The 26326-nt window shown below is 35.6% G+C and overlaps 1 protein-coding gene across 1 annotated transcript in view; it reads right to left on the bottom strand.

Annotated features, from left to right (window-relative positions):
* The window catches only part of CSMD1 (CUB and Sushi multiple domains 1), a 1238313-nt gene that overhangs the window by 291506 nt on the left and 920481 nt on the right, over positions 1-26326 (bottom strand). Inside the window, 5 exon segments of the mRNA XM_050893357.1 lie at positions 2456-2644; positions 5309-5524; positions 6954-7070; positions 10678-10866; positions 22600-22787. Coding sequence (XP_050749314.1) covers positions 2456-2644; positions 5309-5524; positions 6954-7070; positions 10678-10866; positions 22600-22787 — 899 coding nt within the window.

Genomic DNA, 26326 nt, shown 5'->3' with positions numbered 1-26326 from the left:
TGGGACACTTTTGTCAATGACTGATTATGCATAAATAAATAAGTACATACATATATACATAAATGGAAATAATCCCTCTAGGCATCTAAATGATGCCTGGAGACTGATTCATCTCACTGTAATATAGATACCTAAATGTATGCAAAGACACTGCAAACAGTGAAATTTAGATGTTTGGATCTGAATCTGAATCCCATCCACTATAAAATACCTGCAGACTGAGAACCCCTGCTCACAACCCATTGTACTGGAACTAGTTAAATTCCTGGTACATGACAGCTGGTGAGGGACACATAGCTCTCTTCTGGGGAGTTAGATAATCAATTTCTAACCTCTCACTTCAACACCACTTTGGGTCTTCCAGCAATTTGTCATAATAGCCAGTCATCTTACAGTCCTCTAGGACTGTGTTTGGGGTTTTGGGGATACTTTTTTGATATGACTTCATAGAAATTAATAACATTCATAGATATTTTATTAGGTAGAGACAATTTTCTTCCTAAAAGATCTACCTTTCTTCTGTCAGTCCTCAAAATATATCAGTGTTTTGCTTAGAAAATGCTTTGTATTAATATGATTTTTTTTCATTCCATTATGCTTCCTATAAATTATATATGTACAGAAAACATTAATATGTTAACTGTATTAGAGTCAGCTACTTAAGGAACTTTTTAAATGAGCAGCAGTTAAGCAACATGCAGTAGCAAGAGGTTTTATTTTCTCTTTTAATTACACATGGATATAGCCTAACGATACCTTGATAAAGCTAATGGACAACATATTACTTATTAAGAATTGTAATACTGCACAATTAACAGTCATCTTTTCTTCAAGAACAGAGAAATAAGGAGCTAATTTTCCATTCACACATATGGACAGCTACAGAATAGCTGAACACTGTTAAAAATTAGGGAAAATAAAATGCTAGGCTCAAAGTGAGTATGTGAATATTATTCTAGTGAAATTTGCACACTTTAAATCAATATGGACTGAAGGAGTTAGGTCTCTTCTCCCTGGAGAAGAGAAGGCTCAGAGGGGGCTCTTCACAGTATTCCAGTATTTAAAGGGTGGCTACAAAGAGGACAGACGCTCTCTCTTCACAAGGCGTCACATGGAGAAGACAAGGGGCAACGGGTACAAGTCGCTCTCAATATAAGAAAGAAATTTTTTACAGTAAGAACAATCAGTCACTGGAACAACCTTCCCAGAGATGTGGTAGAGTCCTCATCACTGTAGCTTTCAAGATGCTATTGGACAGGGTGCTAGATAATCTCACCTAGTCTCCCTTTCCCACAAAAGGTTGGACTAGTTGATCTTTTGAGGTCCTTTCCAATCTGGGCTGTTCTATGGTTCTGTGATTCTATGATATAGGATGGTGTGCACTTAATTAGCCAACACTCATAGACAAACAGGGTTTAGAAGCCTTCTAAGGCGAATCAAGCTGAAAATAGCCTAAGACTTAAACCTAGAATTTCCAAATGAATGGCAAACTCCACATGATTTTGGTTTCTCTCTCATCTGTTACTTTCTTTCATCATGGGTTAAATAACCCCAGATTTTTAAAACAAAACTAGAAATAGTTTATTTTTTTCCATAAAAACTGTATATGTATATCTTATGTGTATATACAATGTAGGTGATAAGACTTTTTTCAGATATAGAGATAGATCCCTTTAAAACAAACAAAAGAAAAAAGCCGAAGCTGAGTTTCTCCCTTAATGAAATAAAATCTTATTTAAAACAAGAACCCTCTTAAGGAAATCCATTTAGAGGTGTGTGGAACTACTTAACATTTCAGAAGCATTATGTCAATAGTAGCTGATCAGATTCACTTGACATGGTGGTGATAAAACCATCTTACAAATCAAATACAGCAACTGTACAAATTTTATAAAATCCAGTCCCAGAGCTTTTCCCAGAAAAGAACTGTTCACTCAGTTTGAGCTTATAGTTACTGATTTTTAACAACAGCACATTCATTTTAAAAATTACAGTTGACAATGCTGTAATGCAGTTTATAAACTGTAAAAAAAAAACAGTTTAGAATTACAAGAGTAACAACACAATACGAAATAAAGACCCTTAAAACCAGCCGGGGGACTTTAAAAAAGGCTATTTTCACCTAAAAATTCTAAATATTGTTTCTTTACCCTGAAAGACAAAGTATGAAATCTATATCTTAATTATGGCAAACATACAGTTCAATAATTAGATTTACATTTTATCTCACAAGACATTTTGATCTTATTTTCTATCACAATTCTAACCATTCCTCTTTCTTATTTTTGTTCTCTAAGAGACATGCATTACTTATATCTTGCACTGACTTTAAAGTTTGTACAGCTTGGGGATCAATCATTTCAACCCAAGCGCTTTGTTCTCTGCCCAGTATTCTGACACATGCCATGTGCTATTAACGATTTGATGAATGAAATGAAAGCATGTGACCACCTACCCACACACCTTGGCAGAGGTGCACTCCATACACGCCGACCACCTCCCAGGCAGATAAGTTTATTAGCACCTTCCAGGCGATATCCAGGGAAACAAGAAAAGATCAAGGAATCTCCAACACCAAAATGAAAACCAATTCGCCTACTGAAGGCAGGAACACCAGGATCATCACATGGCTCCAGATCATATTCTGCAGGCAATAAAACATAGTATAAAAATAAATGGGACAAGTTGTCCACATGGAAAAAAAAAAAGCTTACCAAATTAGTTGCACTGTATCAGTATGGAACACTTGGAAAACATGTATTTCAGAGTTGCGTTCTCTACTAAAACCCAGTACTGTTTCTATATGTCTATTATGGCTATATATACAGTAATTATGTATCTATTGTGTCCCACCCACACTACATTTATTTTCTTAATTTCAAGGGCTGTAATCAGCTTGTACTGTAAGTGGTTTACTATAATTTTGTTTAATTACATCCTTTGTATATAATTCTTGGTTCATTTCATCTGAACTCCAAACAGCTTTGGAAGTGAGACTTACAGTTAAAAAAAAATCATTATGTAATGAAGAAAATCTAACAAAAAATCAAACAAAGGGTCAGGTGAATGAAAAGATATATGACCACATTTTGAAAAAGTGTGCTTGAGTTTCCTAAGTACAGCTACACTCTTAATCAGGCAATCTCTATTTGCATGCCTTTTAGAAATCCTACAAGTGTCACCCAACTGAAAACAAATATATCTATATATATTTTAAAGAAGTCTCAGGTGCCTAATTTTTTTCTCTCTTTTATAACTATGCATCAGGAATAATTCAGGTGGAGTCTGAACAAATTAATGGGGAAAAAACAGGGCTGTTACAGACAGAGGGACTACATCGAACTTGGGAAATGTCTGAGCCACACATTCCCTCATCCTCACAGAGTATGCTGGGGAAGCATCATTGTATGTTTGTCCTCTTTTGTGGGGTTTTTTCTTCCTTAGGTATTCACTCCTGACCACTGTTAGAGAAAAGATGTTGAAAAAGACCAACTTTACATCTGACCCAAAAAGTCTGATTTTATATTCTTCAGAATATGATCCAAAAGACCCAAGAGATCACTTAGAAGAGAGACACTTCTGATAAATCATAAGAAAAGCCATTTTCTAAAACATTTACCTTGGAAGTTGGTGGAAGGTAGGGTCAAACCCACTTAGTTAGAGGAAGAAACTCCATTTAGCCAGGGGAAGAAACTAAACCAAAGTTTCTGAATGAGTGTTTAAACAGCTGACTTACTGAATAAAATAAATAAAGAAATCCTTCCCTATAGTAACTGTCTTGTGGGAAGGTCCTAAATAGTAGAAGGAATCTATAAACCACACCAGTTTCTGCTGGCAAAAGTTGTACGTTTTGAAAACACTTGATCTACTACCTCTGCTCAGCACTATAAAGGCTGAGGTAGACATGGAGATACTGTGGCAGATCTTTAGGCACCTGGGAATTTTTGTGACAAATTTCTGTGTTAGATGACATTCAAAACAGGTTAAGATCTTCTCACTAAATACTTCTTACTATGGAGAAATAGATTCTGATTGTGTGAAAATAACAAAACAGACTCACCTACTTGTGTAATAAAATTAATGTACCTGATAATATTTCTCAAAATATTTATTTAATATAAATGATGGCATATGATGGCTATCTACGTGTATATCAGTTGTAGATAGGGCATAAACTTTTGCTTGTATTTGAAAAATTCTGTGATCCACATATTCTGTTACTCTACAATTTTCCCCCTTGCATCCATACTGATATTTTGTGTATTCTTCTACAAGTTACCTAGCCCTCTACGATTTCAAGTTATTTATAAATAAACTATCAGAGATATCATTTAATATTTGCATTTACTTTTCAAACTTGCAAAACTGCTGATCTCTGATCTGGTTACTCCAAAGTATCCAGAACGAGTGTAATTCAGCATTTGATATGAGTAAATCCAACACTATTGCTCTAATCAGTGAGGTGGGTTTTTTTTCTTTTTTAAATAAGCAAGCTAAATGAGATAGATACATTATTCATAAACAGCATGTTCATCTGTTAATATTGCCAGACCTCAGCAAAACATATTAATTGTTTTTCAGTTCTTGAGAAATGATTTAAGGGAGTTGGATATATGTTCCTTATATACTTCTTCCACAGAATATCCATGTGCATCTCAACTAGTGGTTGATTCGTTCATATGCATACCTATAAATATTTTACATTCTAGTGATAGAGATAGGCAAAGAAAATTATTGAGAAATGTATTTTATATGTCATCTAGTTTTAGAAGACTGTAAATAAGAAGCAGTAACTTAAATTTTTCAATTATCTTAGAGGAATTTGTAAAAATTATCAGAACTTCATATATCAACAACTAACAAATCTTTTATTTTATTTTTATATACACATTTTCTATTCCAAAATCAGTCTTCAATTTAGACTCCTCCGTGACTCTGAGTTAGCACGCTACTGCTTTTTACAGTTTCTGTACTTCCTTTAGTAAAACAGTACCAGTTAGTTTCTTTCTTCTGAAACAGTACCTTCTATCTTTGTACTCTTTTTCCCCTTAATTTTCCTCCAGACTTCTTTTTCACACTGTTGATGGTTCTCTGAGAACAGTGAAAACTTCTCCTTAAAACAGTCACATCACCAACATCCCTCTCAGTCTGTTAGCCACCTTTATAAACCTTAGCCAGTGTTCTACAATAGAGACTATACAATTTCTATTGACTTTTTTACTGGTGCTTCTTAATGTCTCTGCTATCTACAAGTAAAAATATTATCTGGGAACAGTTTCTGGATATTTAGCAGAGTGGAATTTCTTACCTGAAAATGTTATGTTGAAGCCTTCATAAGAAATTGAAAAATCAGATATAAATCGAAGCTGTGCAGTAAAATTTCCAAAGAGGCCAGCTTTAATTGTAGGGGGCAAGACTGAGCCAGTTAACCTGGCTACTGGTTCTGTGAAGCTGCCATCTTCAGTGATGAGCAAATAGTCATGAGAGCTCTCAAGGTGAAAGGTATGAAAAACCAGCTGTACGCCTTTAAAAATATTAAAAAGGGGGAAAAGAAAAGCATTTAATACGAAGTTTTTCTCTTCCTTTATACATAGGTGACACAGAAAGTAAATCTTACATTATATGGAAAGATTTTTAGAAAAAGTCACACATGGAATCAAAACTTGAAATTCGGAAAATAAAAACTGCAGAAAGCACTTGGGCTCAACCAATCAATATGTGTAGTGTGGATGTTTGTTTAGCTCCCTGTAAATCAATAGCTCCCGTAAGACAATTGATGGGATTCAGTGGTATTTGTATACAGCACTCTGAAAATCTAAATTTGTATTGTATAGATTTTATTCAAGTTCCTGTATGTCTCTTTTATTTATAATCTCTACCATGATCTCACTATTAAACTAGGAGACATACTTTAATAATTGGCTAAAATTTTGTATTCATGTTTTATTTTTGCATTTCCTCCAACACAATTCTGTTTTTTACTGTAAGCTTCAGGGAAGTCCCCATATACAAGGACAAAGCAGATAAAAGTTTTATGTACGGTCTTCCATACATACAGATTCATATTTTCTGGGACCAGTCCTTTACTGAAGTCATGACTGTTTTTTCAGTTGCCAACTTCCAGTCCAGCGATGAATTAGATTTTGAATTACAGTTAGGTTTTCAAATACAATTATTTACTGTGGGGAACAACACTCTTCTTAGAAAGTCTCATATATTTTACATTTAAAATGCCATATGAGTTTTAAACAAAAATCCAGTCCATAAGAAGATTTTAAACAGTAGAAACTTCCAATATACTTCTCAGACTATCATACATAACAGAGACTTTTCTTGTCATAGAAAGGATATTGAGGAATATCTTTATTATGTTTTGATTCAGTGGTATGTAACACATCATTAGTACTTCCTAGGCTTTTTTCCTTCGTTCTTTTACACGTTTCCCTAACGGATAAGCTGCCAAGCTTAACTGTGCATCCAAATATTACTCTACTGTATATATAACGTAAAGATATATAATTTTTGGCCCTAATGATTTAAGTCTGAAATCTAAGCTTACTAATACACAGATCAAATCTGCTTCTTCATGCTTAATAATGGAGAAGAGCTATCAACAAGGTCCTGACAGCTTTCACTGAAAAATTTAGTGCTATTTAACAAGTAACTATTATTTTCATATATTTTACCTCTTCTACTTTCTGCCCATTTTTCTGAGACTAAAACACATTTCCTCTGGTAACTGTTAAAAGAATGTTTCTTTTGCAAAATAAACACAAACTAGAAACACCACATTTGAAGATATTTATTTTGGGAAATTAAACTTCTTCCTCAAAAGAATGGCAGAAAGCACTGATTTAACTCAATTCATAAAAGGCATTTGATTGTGTATATGTGTTTGAATTTTTTAAAAATAGAAATTACTTATACATATGCAATTCATATTAGATTCTTACCCTTGCCATGTGACACTTCAATAGTCCAAGTGCAGTTTAAAGAGTTTGGGTAAAAGTCAGGAAAACCTGGAGAAAGAACAGTTCCACTCTTCCCATGAATATATCCACCACATAAAGCTTAACAAGAGAAAAAAAAGGGGGAAAAAACCCAACAGAAGTCATACAGAAGTCCTGTTTTTTATTAAAAAAAAATCTAGTTCACTTTTTGAACTACCCTTAAAATTAAAAATGGGGTCAAGTATTAAAATAAGAAGTTAATTCATTCAAAGCCATGACATTCACATTTGACAACAATTTGTATATTCTTAAATTAGTCCTTGAAAAGGAGTTTATTTTTAATCTACAACCTCTCCTGTTAGTTAGCAGAATACAAAAATAAGTAAAATTTTGTTCCAGAGTATTGCAAGTATTAATTCCTATTGTAGTAGTCTTTAAGAAGTAAGATTAATTTTTTTTTTGTGAACTAAGTCAAAAATCAAATAGCTTGCAGATGCTTTTCTTGCACTACATATTTAGAAAGGTATATATTTAATTCCTTTTTTACCAAACAAAAATATTTGAGAAACAAAATGTATTTTTTTCAAATAATAGAAAAGTTTGTCTCTATTTGATTTCTTCTGCGATGTTCGGGGAAAAAAAAAAAGTGTATTTTCCTCCCTTTGAAAGATTCAGATTGTTCCATCATAAGTAATTTATTTGGAACTGAATATTTTGAAAGACACAAGAACTACGTTAGAAAACATTTTATGCATACTAGCATTTGCTAAACTAGGCTGTTCAAATTTGCATGGCAAATTAATTAAAGTTTAAGATTTGCATGCTGAATTGCTTGCTGATCTTATAAATACAGCATGGCTGTGCTTTTCACTCATCTGTTGCTGTCTAGCTTTTTATGTTGTTTTTTTTTAAATTTTAATAAACTAAATATTTAACAATAAAACAACAAAGCATTAAGATGCTTTTAGTCTTCTTCCTCACAGAGAGTGATATACTTTGCCATAAACTAGATGGCAAATATACATGACAAAATGTTCAATAGACTTGCAGTACTTGTATGTAAACGTATCTATAAAATACATATATACATACAAACATGCTGGCATTATAGCTAAAGTTCTTTTTTTCATTTCTTATTAGACTAAGGTGTTTGTTAAAGTTCTTAGAGTTTTTTGAATTTATGTATTATATATATTTATAAATAAGTAGAAGGAAAGGAAATGTTTCTAGCCTGGTTTTGCCTGCATGTATGTATTTTTGCACATAAGCATGAATGAGAATATGCATGGCTAAACCCACAGTAAATATATGGTTGATAACAGTACTTGATAATAAATAACATAATTACAGATAACAGGTTCATAATGCCATAAATGAACAGTAGTATACGTTCATTCAAAATCCTTCTTATTCTGTAAACATCACAGAAGGAAGAAAAATACTTGAGTGTGCAACGTTCCTTAAAGCAGATATTAAATATTTACAAGTAATTTACATAGTTTTAAGTTTAAAATTTAAAATATGTAAATGATCTGTTTTTATTTAGCTCTCCCTCGAAAATTATTTTCACACTCCACCTTGACATTATAGTATTTTGAGAATGACACATTACTTAGAGGGAACTTTAGCCACTGTGTCTCTGTACACAGTTCTTTTTCTTCTTTGTTGGCATGAAACAAAGCAACATGCTTTTCCCTTAGGGATTTATTCTGTTGATTTAATTTCTGAAGTTGCAATTTTGAGAACAACAATAGTCTGCAGGTGACTGCAAAATGCTCGTTTCAACCTCACTTAAATCAGTTACATTCCAAAAATTTGGGTCACAACTTTTTGAGCCTCAAAAGGCAAAAACGCTAACACAATGATTACCTAAAAGAATGTGATTTTTATTTCATCTTTTTAAACTAGTTAATTCAATGTAGTTGAATACGTGAGGAAAAAAGAAGAAACTGAGCGTAACCTTTGTATGTTGCTTGCCTAGAGGCCCTACTCCAGAAAGGTTTGAAATTTTCTATTTTACACTTATGCTGAAACTGGGTGACGGACCTGGGAAATAAGGACTCTTTTTCAATGAGTGAAAGTTAACTACATCTTTCTGTAGTTCAACATTCATATGCAAACAAAAGAGTTGAATATTGGTCTTTTAACTCAAAAATACATTCACAAATTTTAGTACAAAGTAAATTGAAAAAGAATAGGATACTATTCAAAGTTAAGATTCCTACAATAGTGTTCTTCAACCCATTGCAGCAAAGCAAACAAGCAAGAGAAACCCATAAAACCAATGGAAGAATACTAAAAATGCTTTGCTCATTTTAAAATTACAGCTTATAGGAAGATTTGTGACACTCCAAAGTTCATCAGCTGTGCCAAGAACATACAGTCTAAAATTTGATCACAAAATGCAATTGAAAACAATAGTTTGCTTCTCTCTTTGCAAAGGAGGAACAAGTTGTAATGCTTACAAGGTGAGTGAGTTTGAATGGTAGATTAGTTTGCTTTGTAGTGATTAAGAGCTTTTAACTATATGATAATCTTTTGGTAGCTTATATGTTTTGTGCATGGGGCCAGAAGGCTGTAGTGAGAATTAGAAACCTGAGTGAGAGTAAATGCTTAGATTTAACAAAACAGTTTAAAACAGAGTTAGAAACTAAAATACTTTGCTGAATCTAACTCTAAGTTTGCCCTTTGACATTCCACTGTAATCAATGAAAACCTTGGACCTGAAAAGGGCATTAGAAATTCACTAATGTAAATAATTCACTAAATCAAGAGCCTTTGTTGGTATGGGCTTGGGTCTTGTCCTTTCACACATTGATCTTTCATCACTGCCTTAGAACACAGTTATATCTTAACAAAAAAGAAACCTGATCAAGACAAACATGCTTTTAAAGGTAATCATTTAGCAACCAGAAGGGAGAAAATAGGAAGTTTTAGCAGGAAATATAACTAAATGATCTTATGGAGAATTTTCAGAGATGCTGGGTTCTATCCCTATTGAAATACTTGGTTCTACCCCTATTGAAATACTTAGCTACGTTTGGATCTTATTTTCTGTGGTTTCTATCAGAGGGATTTTGTAACAACTATACAAGCATTCCATGAAAAAATTGAGTTGATTCTGTAGTTCATAGAAAAAGAATTTAGCAAAAAATTCAATGATAAAAAAGAGCACAGAAATATTTGCTAGTATAGTTCAGCATTTAAAAAAAAGCTTCATGAAAGCTCTAGACTGTTTTGTATTGCATATCCCCCAAAACAATTAATGAACTAACCAAAACTTCAAAACAAAAATATGTCAAGAAAATTAATTACATAGGCTGACCATGATCTGTTTTAGTATTGAGTATCCTAAATTTTGAGCAATCATTTTGGTATTCAGTATTCCAAGTTTAAAACATAAGTTAAGTTTATTGGCTTTGCTTCAAAAATATTAGCTGTATGGCACCATTTTCATTCACAGTTGAACAGTGGCACTCTCTGAGAATTCCAATTTTTCTATTGGTGAATATATACCTGTAAATATCACTGTACATTACAGTACTTGACTGAAAGTTGATACAGAGATGTAAACTGTGGCTTTTATTAACAGTAAAATAATTTTTGAAAAGTGTGGATCTTGGTGTAATTGAAGGGAAGTAGTAGCAATGATAAGCTTAATTTGTTCTCAAAAATAGATTAACTTTCTTGGACTTTAAAGCTGCCATCTGAAGAACTTGACACTTACCATCACAGCTGGGTAATGCATGATTCCACTGATGGTTTCTTTCACATATGAGTGGTTCTTCATCACTCAGTGTATACCCTGGATCACAGCTAAAAGTTACTGTGGAGCGGATATTAAAGTTGTTGCCATGGCGATGGCCATTCACAGGAATCCCTGGGTCGAGGCAGGAATCTGATTCCAGAGTAACACCTGAAATACACAGATTTAATTTGTTTATTTCCCCTTTTTTTTCAGATAGTAAACAGAAAAAATCCCAAACAAAACACAAAATGAGTAAGACAGGAGGAAGAAAGAGCACCCAAAAGATACTTGTTAGCATTGCCTGAGAACTGATGTGGGATATAAAGCACTTTCTCTAGCTGTTGTCACTGACTCAGGGCACAGTTTTTCAATTTTCAGTCTTATAGAATAGAGAAGCCCAAATGAAGTAGGAAAAGATTGGAGCTTTAAAGTATATTTTATCAAACAATGAAAAAAAGAGCCAACAAAAGCACCGGACAACTGAAACTACAGGAAGATATCAAGGTTCAAAGTATTAATACAAATTGTGCTAGTATATAAATCATATTTGATTATTCCATTTCATCTATTCAATTTCTGATACCGGGGGACAATTCAACTTTCCTCTGTCATAGTAATGGTTATTTGATTTAGCAAAACGCAGTGTCGAAAAACTGCAATTGATGAACTCAGAAACTACTTGTTATTTCCTACAGATACTATCCTACGTATCAAAAATAGAAAGACAATGAACATAGCTTACACAATTGTATAACTCTTATCTGACAGAAGGAATCTTTAGTAATTATGTCTTATAGCAGAGATTTAACAGTGTTTGGTAAATAAACCTGGAGCTATACACTGAATAAGGAAAAAAACCCCAAAATTGTCAAATGGTGGCTCATTAACCGAGCATTATCCATTATGCTTATAGTGATAGCAAACGATTGTGGAATTTAATCATGTAATGAGCTATAATGGATACACACAAGGGAAACAAATAAAGACTCTCTATTGGGATGAAAGGAATTTATTTTATTTTCTGTTACGATGTGTGGTGGGTTGACCTTGGCTGGCTGCCAGTCCCCTACCCAGCTGCTCTCTCACTCCCCCCCTCAAAAGTACAGGAGGAGAAAATAAGATAGAAAATAAGAAGAAAAAGCTCATGGGCTGAGATAAAGACAGGGAGATCACTTACCAATTATCATCACAGTCAAAACAGCCTCAGTCTGAGGAAAATTAATTTAATTTATTGCCAATTAAAAATAGAGTAGGATGGTGAGAAACAAAGACAAAAACTAAAACACCCACCACCACCCCTATATTGGGTTTGCATGGCCAGGTTCTGGTAGTGGGGGGGCTACGGGGTGGCTTCTGTGAGAAGATGCCAGAAGCTTCCCCCAAGTCCGACAGAGCCAATGCCAGCCAGCTCCAAGACGGACCCGCCACTGGCCAAGGCCGAGCCAATCAGTGACGGTGGTAGCGCCTCTGGGATAACATATTTAGGAAGGGCAAAAAAACCTGCTACGGAACAACAGCAGCAGAGAGAGGAGTGAGAATATGTGAGAGAAACAACTCTGCAGACACCAAGGTCAGGGAAGAAGGAGGGGAGGAGGTGCGCCAGGAGCCAGAGCAGAGATTCCCCTGCAGCCCATGGTGAAGACCATGGTGAGGCAGGCTGTCCCCCTGCAGCCCATGGAGGTGAATGGTGGACCAGATATCCACCTGCAGCCCGTGGAGGACCCCATGCTGGAGCAGGTGATGCCCAAAGGATACTGTGACCCAGTGGGAAGCCCGTGGTGGAGCAGGCTCCTGGCAGGACCTGTGGACCCATGGAGAGAGGAGCCCACGCTGGAGCAGGTTTGCTGGCAGGACTTGTGACCCCGTGGGGGACCCACGCTAGAGCAGTCTGTTCCTGAAGGACTGCACCCTGTGGAAGGGACCCATGCTGGAGCAGTTCTTGAGGAACTGCAGCCCATGGGAAGGACTCACATTGGAGAAGTTCGTGGAGGAGCGTCTCCCATGGGAGGGACCCCACGCTGGAGCAGGGGAAGAGTGTGAGGAGGGAGGAGCGGCAGAGACAACATGTGATGAACTGACCGCAACCCCCATTCCCCGTCCCCCTGCACTGCTGGAGAGGAGGAGGTAGAGGAAATCGGGAGTGAAGTTGAGCCTGGGAAGAAGGGAGGGGTGGAGGGAAGGTGTTTTAAGATTTAGTTTTATTTTTTCATTACCCTACTCTGATTTTAATTGGCAATAAATTAATTTCCCTGAGTCAAGTCTGTTTTGTCCGTGACGGTAATTGGTGAGCGATCTCTCCCTGTCCTTATCTCAACCCACAAGTCTTTCGTTTTATTTTCTCTCCCCTGTCCCACTGAGGGGGGGGAGTGATAGAGCAGCTTGGTGGACACCTGGCGTCCAGCCAAGGTTAGTCCACCACAACACCCTTCTTCCCAGGTTCAGCTTCACTCCTCCATTCGCAACTTGTCTACCTCCTCACCCCTCCCCAAGCGGTGTGGCAGGGATGGGGAATGGGGGTTGTGGTCAGTCCATAACAGCTCTTCTCTCCTGCTCCTTCCTCCTCACACTTTTCCCCTGCTCTAGCGTGGGTCCTTCCCACAGGCTGCAGTCCTTCAGGATAAACCTGCTCCTGCATAGGCCTGCACAGGCTGCAGGGAATATCCATCTGCTCTGACATGGAGCCCACCACGGGCTGCAGTGTGGATATTTGCCCCACTGTGGTCTCTTCCATGGGCTGCAGGGGAATATCTGCCTGGAGCACCTCCTTCTTCTCTGACCCTGGCATTTGTAGGATTGTTTCTCACAGTTTCTTTTCCTCACTCCTCACTCACCTATGCAGCATTTTGCCCTTTTTTAAATATGTTATCACAGAGGTGCCACCAACTTGGCTGATGGGCTGTGCCCTGCGCTGGGTCTGTTGGAGCCAGATGGAACCAGCTGTGTCCGGCATGGGCCTCTCTTCACAAAGGCCACCCCTGCAGCTCCCCTGTATCCAAAACCTTGCCGTCTACACCTGATACACTATGTCATGTGCCTGGAAACAAGAATGACTGATGTAGAACCTCTTCAGGTTTGGGAGGGATGAGGACATTGTTCCTTCTTCTATAAGAAGCTGAGCATGTCCAGAGGAAAACCTTGAAGATACTGGCTGTGGTGGGTAAAAAGATGAGAGGTTATGAAGGACACAGCCAGCATGAAGCCTGCAGTAAAAGAAAAAACTAGAAGCTGGCTGAAAACAGCAGGTAGCAAACACATAGTCAAGTCTCAGAAATAACAGGGAGACCCAGAGGAGCCTGTGTAGTTTTTTGCAACCCAAAAAGCCACTGACTTGTTAAAAAACTGCCCACAAAGGGACAGGAAGTATGGGGGGGGGGGGGGGGGAACTATTTATAAACACTTTAATGTTTGTTCTCAAGCAATAATTTTGATCTACTTTATTTTGAAAAATTATCTGTTGTGTGTCTGTTTAAATAATACTGGACTTTTTAGTTTAGAATTCCTTGTCAGCCTTTGGGATAAAATCTAGACATATCCATCTCAAAGCTCCGGCACCCATTGTATTTACTTAAGTATTTTCACATTAATTTTCACATTAATGTCAGTATTTTGGTGTTGGGTTGGAAAGAATGCTGTAAGTTGGCATGATTTCATATGGGTGATGTCATCACTCATAGATGCTGTGAAAGCCTTGAGCAAGATTAGTTCTCCTGAGGTCTTCAAAGATTTTATGTGCTTCCTCACAGGTGACCTGAATTTCTAGCATGACTCTTTCCAGTCTACTTTTTGCCAAAGAAGTTCCTTCCTCAAAGCCAACTGCTGACAGCACAAAATTCTCTACAGCAGGGTGTTATGCATTTCCTAGCTCCTTAGCCCCCTAAACACATCCTGAATATGCTGGTCCTCTCAGCTGCCTGTATATCTATAACCGTTCCTGTGGAAGCTGTACCCTCAGTTTACTGCTTCCACCCTGCTTTATTTATCCAGGACTACCACACAACCTTAGGAACGAAGTAGGAGGAGTTCAAAACTAAGCAAAAAATTATTTATCAGGGCATAAAGTAAAGGGTTTAGAATTATAGATATGAGGGTTGGAAGCAGGACTACAAACAAAAATATCATAAATAATGACTCCAGCTTGCACAGAGAAATATTCCCTGTACCCTCTAGCTACTCTTATATCTCAGTTAGAATTCAGATTTGAAAGCTTATGATCTAGTTTTCATGAGGTATCCCTGACATACTTCAATTCTAGATTAATAAGTTTCTTTTAGACTTGACTGCATGCTTATAATGCAAATACACCTTGTTAGCTGACACAGTACATTTTTAGATTCCCATCACCTAGCTTAAATTGCTTAATATAGACTCAAAGAACCCTTTTAAGTCTATAATATTCTGCACTGTATGTGCCCTAAATAAATATTAATTGTGTGTGAAATTTTAACTTTGATACACATTAATTTTTTTCAGGTAAACTATACTTTGTGTTTTGAGGTATGTTAGAGTAGATGGAGGCCCACAGTAGCGCTCTTAAAATTCCTTCCTCTTAGGGCACCCTTCCACCCCTGCCTCAACATATCAAGTGCTTTGGGATTCTGAGTCACATATAACAGGTAAACTCATCAGTTTCTTTTTGAAATGATAACTCTAGATTACATTGACTACATTGTTTAAGATTTTTGCAAGGAGACCAAAAGCTGTAGCAACCCTAACAACTTCCAAGTTCCTGACTGAAATAGTGGTGCTGTATAAATAAAAAAGTCAGCTCAGGCAACAGAGCTTCATTCCCAGGGGAAAATATTCAGTATGTAAGTTTTAGCAATCATAAACATAGCTGAAAAAAAAATAATTTTCTTTGCTTCTTTGGACAAAGATTTGGTTTTTTTTCTTAATAGGAGATAACATAAGACAAGCTTAATAATGGGCAGTACTGAGAGTCCTGACTAAAAAAAGACAATACTAAACTATATATGAGAAATTCTGGCACCACAGTGATAAATTTTGGGCTCATGGTTGGAAAGAGTTGATTTGATACTATTCATAACAATTGGCTCAGTAAATATAAGATTAAAGTCTGGGTGAAAACCATGTCTTTTCTCTCCCACCCTACATAATGCAGTATTTCTCAAGAAGAGCATGCTCAGTAGCTCCTTCAAAAAATGCTCCCTCCTCTTCATTCCATGTAGCAGTGGGAATTAGATAAGCAGATAATTCTATCCTACAATTTACTCATTCTCTTTTCAAAGGAATGTAACAGACAATCCAAAGTAAACAGCAAACACACAAACAAAAGATTTTGTACATCATTCAATAATTGAAGAATATGGACAAGCTACAAGAGCTGCTGTAGGCCTAGAGTGCAGCGGTGAGTGACTGCATTTGAATTGTTTGCTATCACAATACTGACATTAAAACAAAATCTCGTTACATCACCAAAAACTGTGATACAGTCAACAGATAAAAATTCATGTTAGAGAAACATGAATGTTATAAAGGATGTGGGGAAGCAAAGGTGCTTGAAAAAGGGAAGAGAGAAGTGGGAGAATGAAGCTAGTGGAAGGCGGGGGTAGAGGATGAAAGGGAAGAGGGAGGTCGTGCTATTATTACAAGAGCTTTTTTCATTCCTCCTCCACACAAAAGTTGAAAAAATCTTTCTCTAAAGAATTACCGTCTAAGAAAGGAGGGTATTTCCAAGTGACAGAGCATAACATAGTCAAATTTAGGAGAGCACTTGGGTGCATGTTATTTTTGTTAACGAGCTACGGAAATCATTTAGAATGGCAGAACTAGCGTGTCACCTCTGTCCTGCTCATTGCTGATAGGGAGCAGGCATTTTAGCAGAGTTCTAGACTGAACTCCAGGACTAGCTGCAATTCTTAGCTACTAGACACGAGACTGTTATCGTGCCTTCCCTCCTGCCTGCCAAGTCATCCTTTTTCTAGACTAAACAAGTACAGACCTTTCAATGTGTCATGTTTTCCATGTTAACAACCTCCTACTTTTTTTAAACTGGGTCCCAAACTGGACACAATATTCTCTCTGGTCATCAAATGAAGTGAAACAATGATTTTCCAAGTCCTAGATAAAATAGTCCTGTAAACAAAAATTGTCTTTTCTGTAATTCTTTTCCTCTTTTTTTTGATAAACTACAACAGCCAAAAGATTTGACTTTTTGCATTACTACTACATCTTTCTCTAGATTATTTATGTTCTGTGTAAAAATCATATCCTTTTCTATTGTTTTTCTATTTGCATTTGTGCATGTCATTTCTCGTTCCCCATTTATGCTTAGCACGTTTCTTTACAGAATTTGATTTTTTTTTTTTTTTTAAATTTCAGACCATTTCTTCAGTTCATCTAGCTTGTTTTGAATTCTAACCCTCTCCACCATAGTGTTTGCTATAATTGTAGGTTGGAATCATCCTCAGAATTTGTAAGTGTTCTTCTTATATAATCATCAAAATTGTCAATAAAAATATCAGATAGTTTTGGATCTAGGCCAGATCACAGTAAGGTCCCTACAAATTTGAGTTAGACAGTGAACTACTAATTGCTGGCTGCTCTTTGCGTAGAAGTTTTCAAAATTGTTCACAGCATCACAGAATCACGTAATAGTTCAGGTTGGAAGGAACCTCTGGAGGTCATCTGGTCCAACCCCCCTGCTCAAGCAGGGTCACCTAGAGCTGGCTGCACAGGTGCATCCATGTCTGGATGCATTTTTAGTATCTCCAGGGATGGAGATTCCACAGCCTCTCTGGGTAACTTTTTCCAGTGTTCGCTGAAGTGCTTGTTGTGCCTGTAATAATTTCATTTAGACCAAATTTCTGTATTTTCTCTGGAAGACTTCTAAAAGCCTTATAAATGTCAACATAGAGCTGTTTCCTTCCCTTTCCATTCCCAAATCTACAAAATCAGTTAACCTGTCAAGAAAGAAATTAGGTTGGTTTGACATAATCTGTTCTTATCAAATACAAATCATTTGTTCCTTATCACCTTGTTTATCAGTTTGAAACTAGTATCTTTAAAGAGTGAAGATAAAACTAATGTCCTTGATCCTTCTGGTCCTTATTTCCACCCCCCCACCCCCTTTTCTTTGAAAAGTGTGTGCCCTTCTGACATTGTTTGAAACTTCCCTACAGTTTTGAATTTTCAGACATAATTTTCAGTGGAGTGGAGACTGCTTCTGCTTTGCCTTTAAGTATAGCACAGGGAATTGCAACAGTCCCTGATGAATAAAATATATTTAATTATCTCAATTTTTTTGAAGTACCCTCTTTCCATATGCTGTATTCTTAGCTTGTAAATGTTCACTTAATTGTGTTAAGTACATGGTCAAAATTAAGGTTTTCTGCAAATGTTGCAAAACAAGAACAGAACATTTAGTCTTATACTACAGAAATGGATAGTATTTTTTGTTTCTCAAAAAAAAAAAGTACAGCTTTCTGTTGGGCTTTAATATAATCTTTTTTATAAATGACTTTCAAAATTCATTCCTAAGGACATTCACCTACCAATTTCTCAAGTTTGGTGAAGTTTAGATTTCTGAAAACTATTGACTTTATCACAATTGTGTTGCCTCATTCTTTCATTTCTTAGGAATCATAAACTATTATTTCATGGGCACTTTCACAAAAACTGCCTTTCTTATTCAGGCTCTCTATTGGTTCTTCTTATTAGTCAGAGTAAAATCAACTGTTGAAACAAAAAGTTCTTCCCCAATATTCCAAAAACTTTTTCCATTAACTGTGTCCTGCCACTGAAAATTTTACAAATCTTTTCTTCATATCCAGACAAGGATTATTTTTTCTTCAAGTTAAAAAGCGTAAGGAAGTATTTTGTTTCTATGTTATCATTGCTAAAACTGATTGTGGGCTGTGTGAATGATCTTGACACTTTGTCAAGTCCATGAAGATTGCATATTTGTGGGTCTAAAAAGTTCTTTTCCAAAACCAAATCTAAACAAATACCTAATTTTATACACTGTGAATAAAGGATTACCTTTATCTTTTTTATTACTGATTTCATTTACGTAAAATCACAACACTAATTTTGCTAGCTTTTTTCAATGACCTAAAAGGAGAGTTTTCAGGGAGATGGGTGATCCTTGTCTTTAAACAATTTTCCCTGACTATGTAAGAGAATTGTAATGTTTATCAAATACATACTGATGCACATGGTAATATGGGATGATTACTGTCTCAGTGCATAACTAACATATGGTCTCTGTTCCATTTTTCAGATAAATTTTAGTATAGAAGGAAAGGTTAATCTATACATAAACACAGACTTTTAAATAAAGTATCTGGATTTAAGAAATGATTGCTCAATTTTCTTTGAAAATGATCATGTTTTCTTGTTTAAGGAAAGATAAGTTTCAAAAATACCTTAATAAAAGGTAGCTTTACAATAATGGAATCTGTGGATAAAAGTATTTCGATGTGGTTTCGTTTAAGAAGACTAAGATTGCACAATGTACTTCACAGAATGAGGAGCTGCAAAAAAAACCATAACCCAAAACCACATAACTAGGGAAGCTGAGAGATCAGGGAGATGTAAGTGAGGCATGAGACATGCTGGTCAAAAGAATATAGATGAATTATTCTTGATAAAATTGAATATGTTATCAGTAGTTTTACTTAAAAAAGATTATAGGCACTTTATTAATTTTTTGCTTAGATGCATAAGAGTTAACCTAATGCTGTATTGCATTAGCTATGTTAAAAGTGTCATCAAAAAGCTGAATTACAGACATTTAAGGCGGGGAATTAACAAATTACCTTCACATCTGAAGTACATTTAAGGGGTCACATTTTTATTAAAGCTGTATTACAGGCATATTTTAGTTTAATAGAATATTACTGCCATCTCAGTAGCAACTCGGTATAGCTTATACTGAGCTTTTTATTTTAAGCAAGATTAAGATCCTTCTGTTTCACAGTTCAGTGATTTAATTTTTCGTCAAAGTTATGACTATAAATGGAAGATTTTTAGGAGACTTCCAAATAAGACAGTTATTTGAATTTCCAAAGAAAATATTCAGAAACTTTTCTTGAAACTTACAATTGACTGCCTTTTCTCCTACAAGTGTAAGAAATGTGAAACAAATAGAAGTTCTGTTGTGATATCTTTAACATTAGCGACTTCTATGGTTAAGCCTGCAAGGGCAATCAAAATATAGTTTTGGTCTCCCCTGTTCCTGGCAGACTACTGAGTACCTCCACTGGGTCTTTGCACCTGGTTTTGTTCTTTGAAAACACTGACTTCATCTGCTTAGTACTTCCATGTTACTGGTTATTGTAACTGCCTTCCCTCTGGCACGTGCACATTTGTCAATACAGAGGTAAGGATCAAGGAAGGATGTATGTCTCATACCCACTACTGAAATGCTTCAGGAGCTCCCAATGCTGACTAGTATGAAAAGAGAGACTCTGCGACAAATTCCAGTTTCATTACATGAACACGTACAACCCAATGCAATGTGGAGACAATTTTTGTTCTGTGAGAAACCCAGTGTGAGAAGAAACCAATATGATCAGTGAGGCTGTGACTGACTTAAGGAGCCTTGTGGAACAAATGCACCGACATAGGTATGAAGTATTTAGCAAGCTTTCTCTGTACAACTTATGCTGTGAATATGGACATACCCATTCCAGTTGGTGACATGTAAAATGTCTGTGTTTATGTTGCACTTTTTTTCTACAGTGTGGACGTTCAGGGCAAGATTCAATTTCAGTTTAAGATGGTTCCACTGATGTGTCTATAGGCTTGTTTAGTCTTTAAGCTCCTTTCATAATCAAAAGAGATCTGATCAACCCAGTCAGGGCAAACTAAGGAACAACTTATTCAGCAAAGTTACAAGGAGAGAAATTTTGTTGTCTCAATATACATTTCTAGTGCCATCCTATCATAACCAGGATGTCTCCATGGAACTGGTAGTCATGGCAAAGGACTTGTGCAAGATCCAAATCTCTAGTGCAGTACTTGGCAACTAGGTGGCATAGTACCTAAAATAACTCTAACTCTCCATGCTTAGGCAATCGAATACAGCCCCTGAATGCTACTTCAGTTTACTGAATTGCTCCCTGGAATCTATTGATTGCATTGACCAGATCACCATTGCCCAAAATGTAAGCTTCAGGCTCTAGACACTTCTATGTTGACACTAAAATTTAAATGTTTAATCTGCCAGCTGAATGTCATTCACAGTGACATAAAAGCGTAAGAGAAACAGCAGTAACTGTCTATAACTAAGAAAGGATGTTAAGCTTTGTGTTAATACTTCTTGAAATTCATCAGATAACCATTTAATAGGAAATATAATTCACAAAAAAATAAACAATCTCACTCCTTAAACTGAGAACTTAAAATTATTTACTTTTTTAAAAATTTCATTTCATCTTCTTACTCATTTCTAAGCAAAAAATAATACCAGCCCCCCTTTTAAATGTTTCTTCTACTGAAAGAGAAAGATGCTTTATTCAGGGAGTCAATCTGCTCAAGAAAAGCCTGTGAGACAAAATTTTTAGCTTTTGTAATAACTTTAAAAATTGGAAATTTACTAACTTTTTCTATAAAAGGCTTTTTTAATATATTCTATGCATGGGAACTACATGTAAAAGAAGATGAAGGTCATTTACTAGCCTTCTGTCATCTTTACTTGTTAAAGATTTAATCTGATTTCAAGGTTTAAAGTGCACTAATCAAATCTAATTCTGACATTTTATCAGGCCACCTAGAGAAATAGCACTGAAAAACTAGTGTCATGTGTGTGAGATGATATTAAATCTTTCAACAAAGATAAAAAATGAATATACAAATATTGTTCTAAATAATTTCATAATTAGACCTTCCTCTTTAAGAATGTTTAGGGCAGATATTTTATTATTAACTATTTTAATTTTTAACAGAACAAAAGACATGTACCTAACAGGGGGCTTAAAATAAAACACAAAATTATAAATATTTAAGGACTGTCTTATGAAACGTAACAGCAACATTTAGATCCAATACAATCAGGGAAAATCATCATCTGCAGATAACTCATGCAGAAACCTACCTACTGTTCCTGGTCTTTACATGATTTAGCGGCCTTGCAGTTTATCATACTATTATCTGTTCAGCCATTACCACCATGTCTGAGCCAAAGCTAAGAGAAGCTATACAGAATTTCCAAGTTTTGACGTAGCTATGAAATGTAAGTTTGGGTACTCATTCCAGATGCAATATGACAGCAAATTTACTGCAATCAGATTAGTTTCCAGATAAGAACAATTGATAAAAACAATGTTATTTGTTTAGCACAACCACACTAAACACATAAGCTTTTTATTCAGTACTTAAGTGAACGGTTATACTATCATATAAAGATCAGTATGACTTCAGACCACTTAATATATGTCATTTTATGTATCTAATTTAAAAGCAAATGCTATTGTAATGATCCTGTAGTTCACGGGGAGATATTATTATGCAGTTATTTGCATTTTGGAACCATCATGGACAAGGCCCAATTCTGCTTGGCACTGCAAAAGTGTATTAAAACCAGAGAAACAGAAAAAGAGAGAGAGAGAGAGAGAAAGGGGGCGGGGGGGGGCAAACAAATAAAAAAAAGACAATATATCTTTACCCATAAGGGTAAATTTCAAAAATTACTTTCCATTAGGTTAAACATCTAGGTCCATAAGTATTCTGAAAAACATACAAGAACTCATGAATAAAAAAGATTCCAAAATGAATTAATAGTTTCAGAATTATCTGTCAGTACAGCATAGAGTAAACATAATTTTTTCTTATACAAATATAATTACTGAAGTTTATTTGTTCACATTCGTTTGCCCATTTTCAAATTGAATGTTATTTTCAAAATTAAATAAAAATCTATCAGAGAAATATCAGACTTACTCTCATAGTGAATTAGGAAACCAACACTGGAACGACTGTTGTCCGTAGTGAACAGCAGATACATGTAATTTCCAGTACTGATAAGGAACTGGGGTGCTTGTGTTCCATGGTATTCTCCAATTAATGGTGATGAGTTAGCTGGCCCATCTCTGACTTCCAAAGTATCATAATTAACTTCAGTCTGAAATCTGAAAAGGAATATGCAAGTCAGCTAGTAGGTAGAGGAATGGTGTTATTTTCTTTAACTGTTAGATATGCAACCCATGTGCAACTGATCAAGAATATCATACACATAAAAATTCACATATCTACGGATCCATCAGTGTATTACTGAGAATAACTAATAAGGAAGGTTTTACGCATCTTTTTCCTTGCTTTGTTGTGTCTAGTATCATATAAAATTCATAAGGGATGTAAAATACTTCAGATCAACCACATGACTGGGCTTCAGAAAGACATTTAGTGGGGAATCTGGGTACAAAAATGCAAATTGTCTCAAAGAAAACTGCATTATGAAGGTGCAAGAAATTTCTTGCCCTCAGGCTAAATAACAGTTGGACATCCTAGGAACATCTGCAATATTTCATTATTTCATCTCAATAATTTCATTATTTGGTATTTGCTATTTGGCAAAAGCTGTTTTACATATTCAAGCGCTTAATTTTTTATCCAAAGATTTTTTTCTAACAGTTTGCTACTTTACTTTTAAATAATTATTTTTGTCCTATGAAATAAAACCATACAAAAATACTAAACTTAAATCAAACCCTCATTTTGAAATTTGTTACTGTTATAATAAGCAGAATTCCTTAGTTTATCTCAATGTGTCAAAAAACAGACCATATAGACAAGAATGGAAAAAGAGGAGACTAACGAGATAGTTGATCTACAAGAACAAATAACTTTAAAATCAACAGCAGAGTCAATGCCTGTGTCAATCACTAAACCACATCACATTTCTCCAGTTCATAAAGGATGTCTGTGTGTGCAGTCATCCACTACTAGTTGTTCTTAAATCAAACAGCTCAAATCTGCTCTTTCTGTAGATGAAGCTTTGACTGGCATTTTTCACACCAGATGCTTTTCAAGACAGTTTGTGGTTATATCAGATACTGTTGCAAACTGCAGCATCTAAACCATGCACACATCAATTTTCCTGTCAACAAAGATTGTGCTATTACATAGATATCTATACTGGTCTAGATATATTTGCCTGCAAACCCAATATTCTTATTTTCATAAGATGTTAATCTTTCAGAAATGCATATGTTCTGAGATTTTATCTTCTTTTCCCATAGGGCTTATTAGTTCAACTTCTGAGAGCAACAAACTGTGTCCCTATGCAATAAAACACTTTTTTCAAAGTGAATGCCCTTAAGCTGTCTTGCCAATATGGGACACGTTTAGTGGGTCTAGAGATAAGAAACTGTGTTCTTGTAAGCAAAGAAAACTGCAAATTATTAAATATTCGGAGAAGGGGAAATATATGGGACATTCCTTCAAATTGTAAATAAACTTTATGCTTTGTCAGGTAATGATGACAGAATGAACAAGTTTCCCAGCCAGGCCATTATATTTTACAGAGCAATTAGCACTGGTCATGTAAAATCATCTTCACAGACACATCAGTACCAGTAACAGCAAGTTCAGATTTAGCAAGTGTTTAGTAGTCTCCATAGTTCTTCTCTCATGATTCCCTGAAAACAAAAGCACATTCAGAAATCGGAAAGTATTTGTCTGCTTAACTATCAGAGCTAATGACTGCTTGGAAACTGACTTAGGCCCTTCATATCGTTCCTTCCTCTTCACACAGAAAACTTTCTAGATTTATGGTGCTTTCAACCAAGCTACCTACTCTGTTTGGATATGGTGGCTAAAATCCAGATGATTGCTTTCACTGCTATCTGTCCACTCCGACAGTGGAATACAGGGCTTGCAGGCTTGCTAATACATAAAGCATTTTCAGGACCAGTTTCTGGCAGTGAAGTCAGCTAGCATGGAATGGCCTATATCCATACTATTAAATACATCCTTTAGCCTCTCAAACAGGGAGATATTATTCAAATTTCCTATTATGAACGGTTGTTTGCCCACATTAACTCCTGGCCATGCTGGGTAATTATTGGGGCGAATGCTAGTTGGCGAGCTCAAGAAGTATGTTAGAGACTATTTCAACAATTTAACTGCACAAACACGTGGGTTCTTGTGTCTGGGAAGCTTCTCTGATTCTGTTTAATTTACCAAAATAGACAGTCACAGAGGGCATCACTAAAGTACTTGACAGTTTTTCAGTACCTTTCCATAATTTCAGAGATTATACATTGATTTACCCTGCAGCAGAATGAGGAAAACAGACAGATACTGCTAGGCTGGTTTAAATACTTTATTTGTACTCATAATGAATGGACTCAAGATCAATAATTCAATAGTTCAATTATTTTGACAGTTATGTTTGTGAGAGAAACTAATTAGGAATAAAGTGCTCTCAGCCAGCAATTGCAGTTTTCTTAGCAGGGCAGTATGACAACAGTGGGTTGCAAACCCTCGCTGGAGACAGGAATTAACTCTTACAGGAATTGCTACCCATTACAATGATCTTTATTCCCAGTAGGTTCTTGCTCATCTCAAACTTAGAAATTTGTTTCTAGTTCACTTGTCTGTTTTTAAGGGTTTGGGGGGTTGGTTGTTTTTTTTTTTTGCAATCTTTGCACTGTCACTGAAATGATAAATCAAGATAATTTATTATTGAAAGTTCTGCGTCCTTACTTAATACATACTTAATTAAGAGTTACTTTGTGTTTTTTTATCTTATTTTAATGTTTATTAGCATACTTATGTTAGTAAAAGGTAGGACATTCTCCAAATGTTCACAGAGAATTTTAAAAAAGACTTCAATAATGCTATGTTATACTGTTCTTCATATATAGTTAGGTAGGTTTCGAATAAGGAGGTTTGTTTTATACACTATCCAATGAGTTTTCATCAATATTCAAAGTACCAAAAATCTTCCAGTCAGCAGTTATCCTTCTAGCCCCTTTCCTTATGGCTCGAATCAATTAGATTTTATTTTTTTGTTACCCTTCCAGGCATTAGTCATGATCTGAAATGCAAAAAGTTTCAATGTAAAATGTTCATAGGGTTACTCAGTCATTTGCTGCTATTTCTGGAAAGTTTCTAAGTACTCTGGTAAGGCACGTTTGTCTAGTAACATTAAAGCTTCATTAGCTCAAGAGTGAGATAATTTACATTATGAATATCACATTAATGCACAGTTTCATTCTGGCAGCTGTATCTGTGATGGCAAGTCATATAGCAAAGTATAAAAAGGTTCTATTTTCCCCGAACTAGACAAAATACTTGACAAAATACTGTAATTGTCAATTAATTGACAAAATCAATTAATTGATCTTTTTTATTTATTTGATAGTGATTTTGTTTACTGATTTGTACTTTGCTAATGCTGTATCAGACAGCAGAGTTAGTTTCTTGTAAGTAATAAAAAGGTTTCCCATCCAATTTTTAATCTGGGTAGCAAAGCCTTCATGTTAACAAAAGAAAATAACTTTATTGCAAAAGGGAGATTATTATACTATCATTAACTTCCCAAAGTATAACACTTTCAATGAAATTTATAATGTGATGTAGTAAAGCTATACAATTTTCTAAACCTGCCAGGAAAGCTCCACAAACCTCCAAAGAAAGCAAGGAAAGGTTTCTTGTCCGTCTA

The sequence above is a fragment of the Gymnogyps californianus genome, chromosome 3 (assembly GCF_018139145.2).
Source record: "Gymnogyps californianus isolate 813 chromosome 3, ASM1813914v2, whole genome shotgun sequence".
Lineage (NCBI taxonomy): Eukaryota > Metazoa > Chordata > Aves > Accipitriformes > Cathartidae > Gymnogyps > Gymnogyps californianus.
This window is presented reverse-complemented; position numbering and strand designations above follow the sequence as displayed.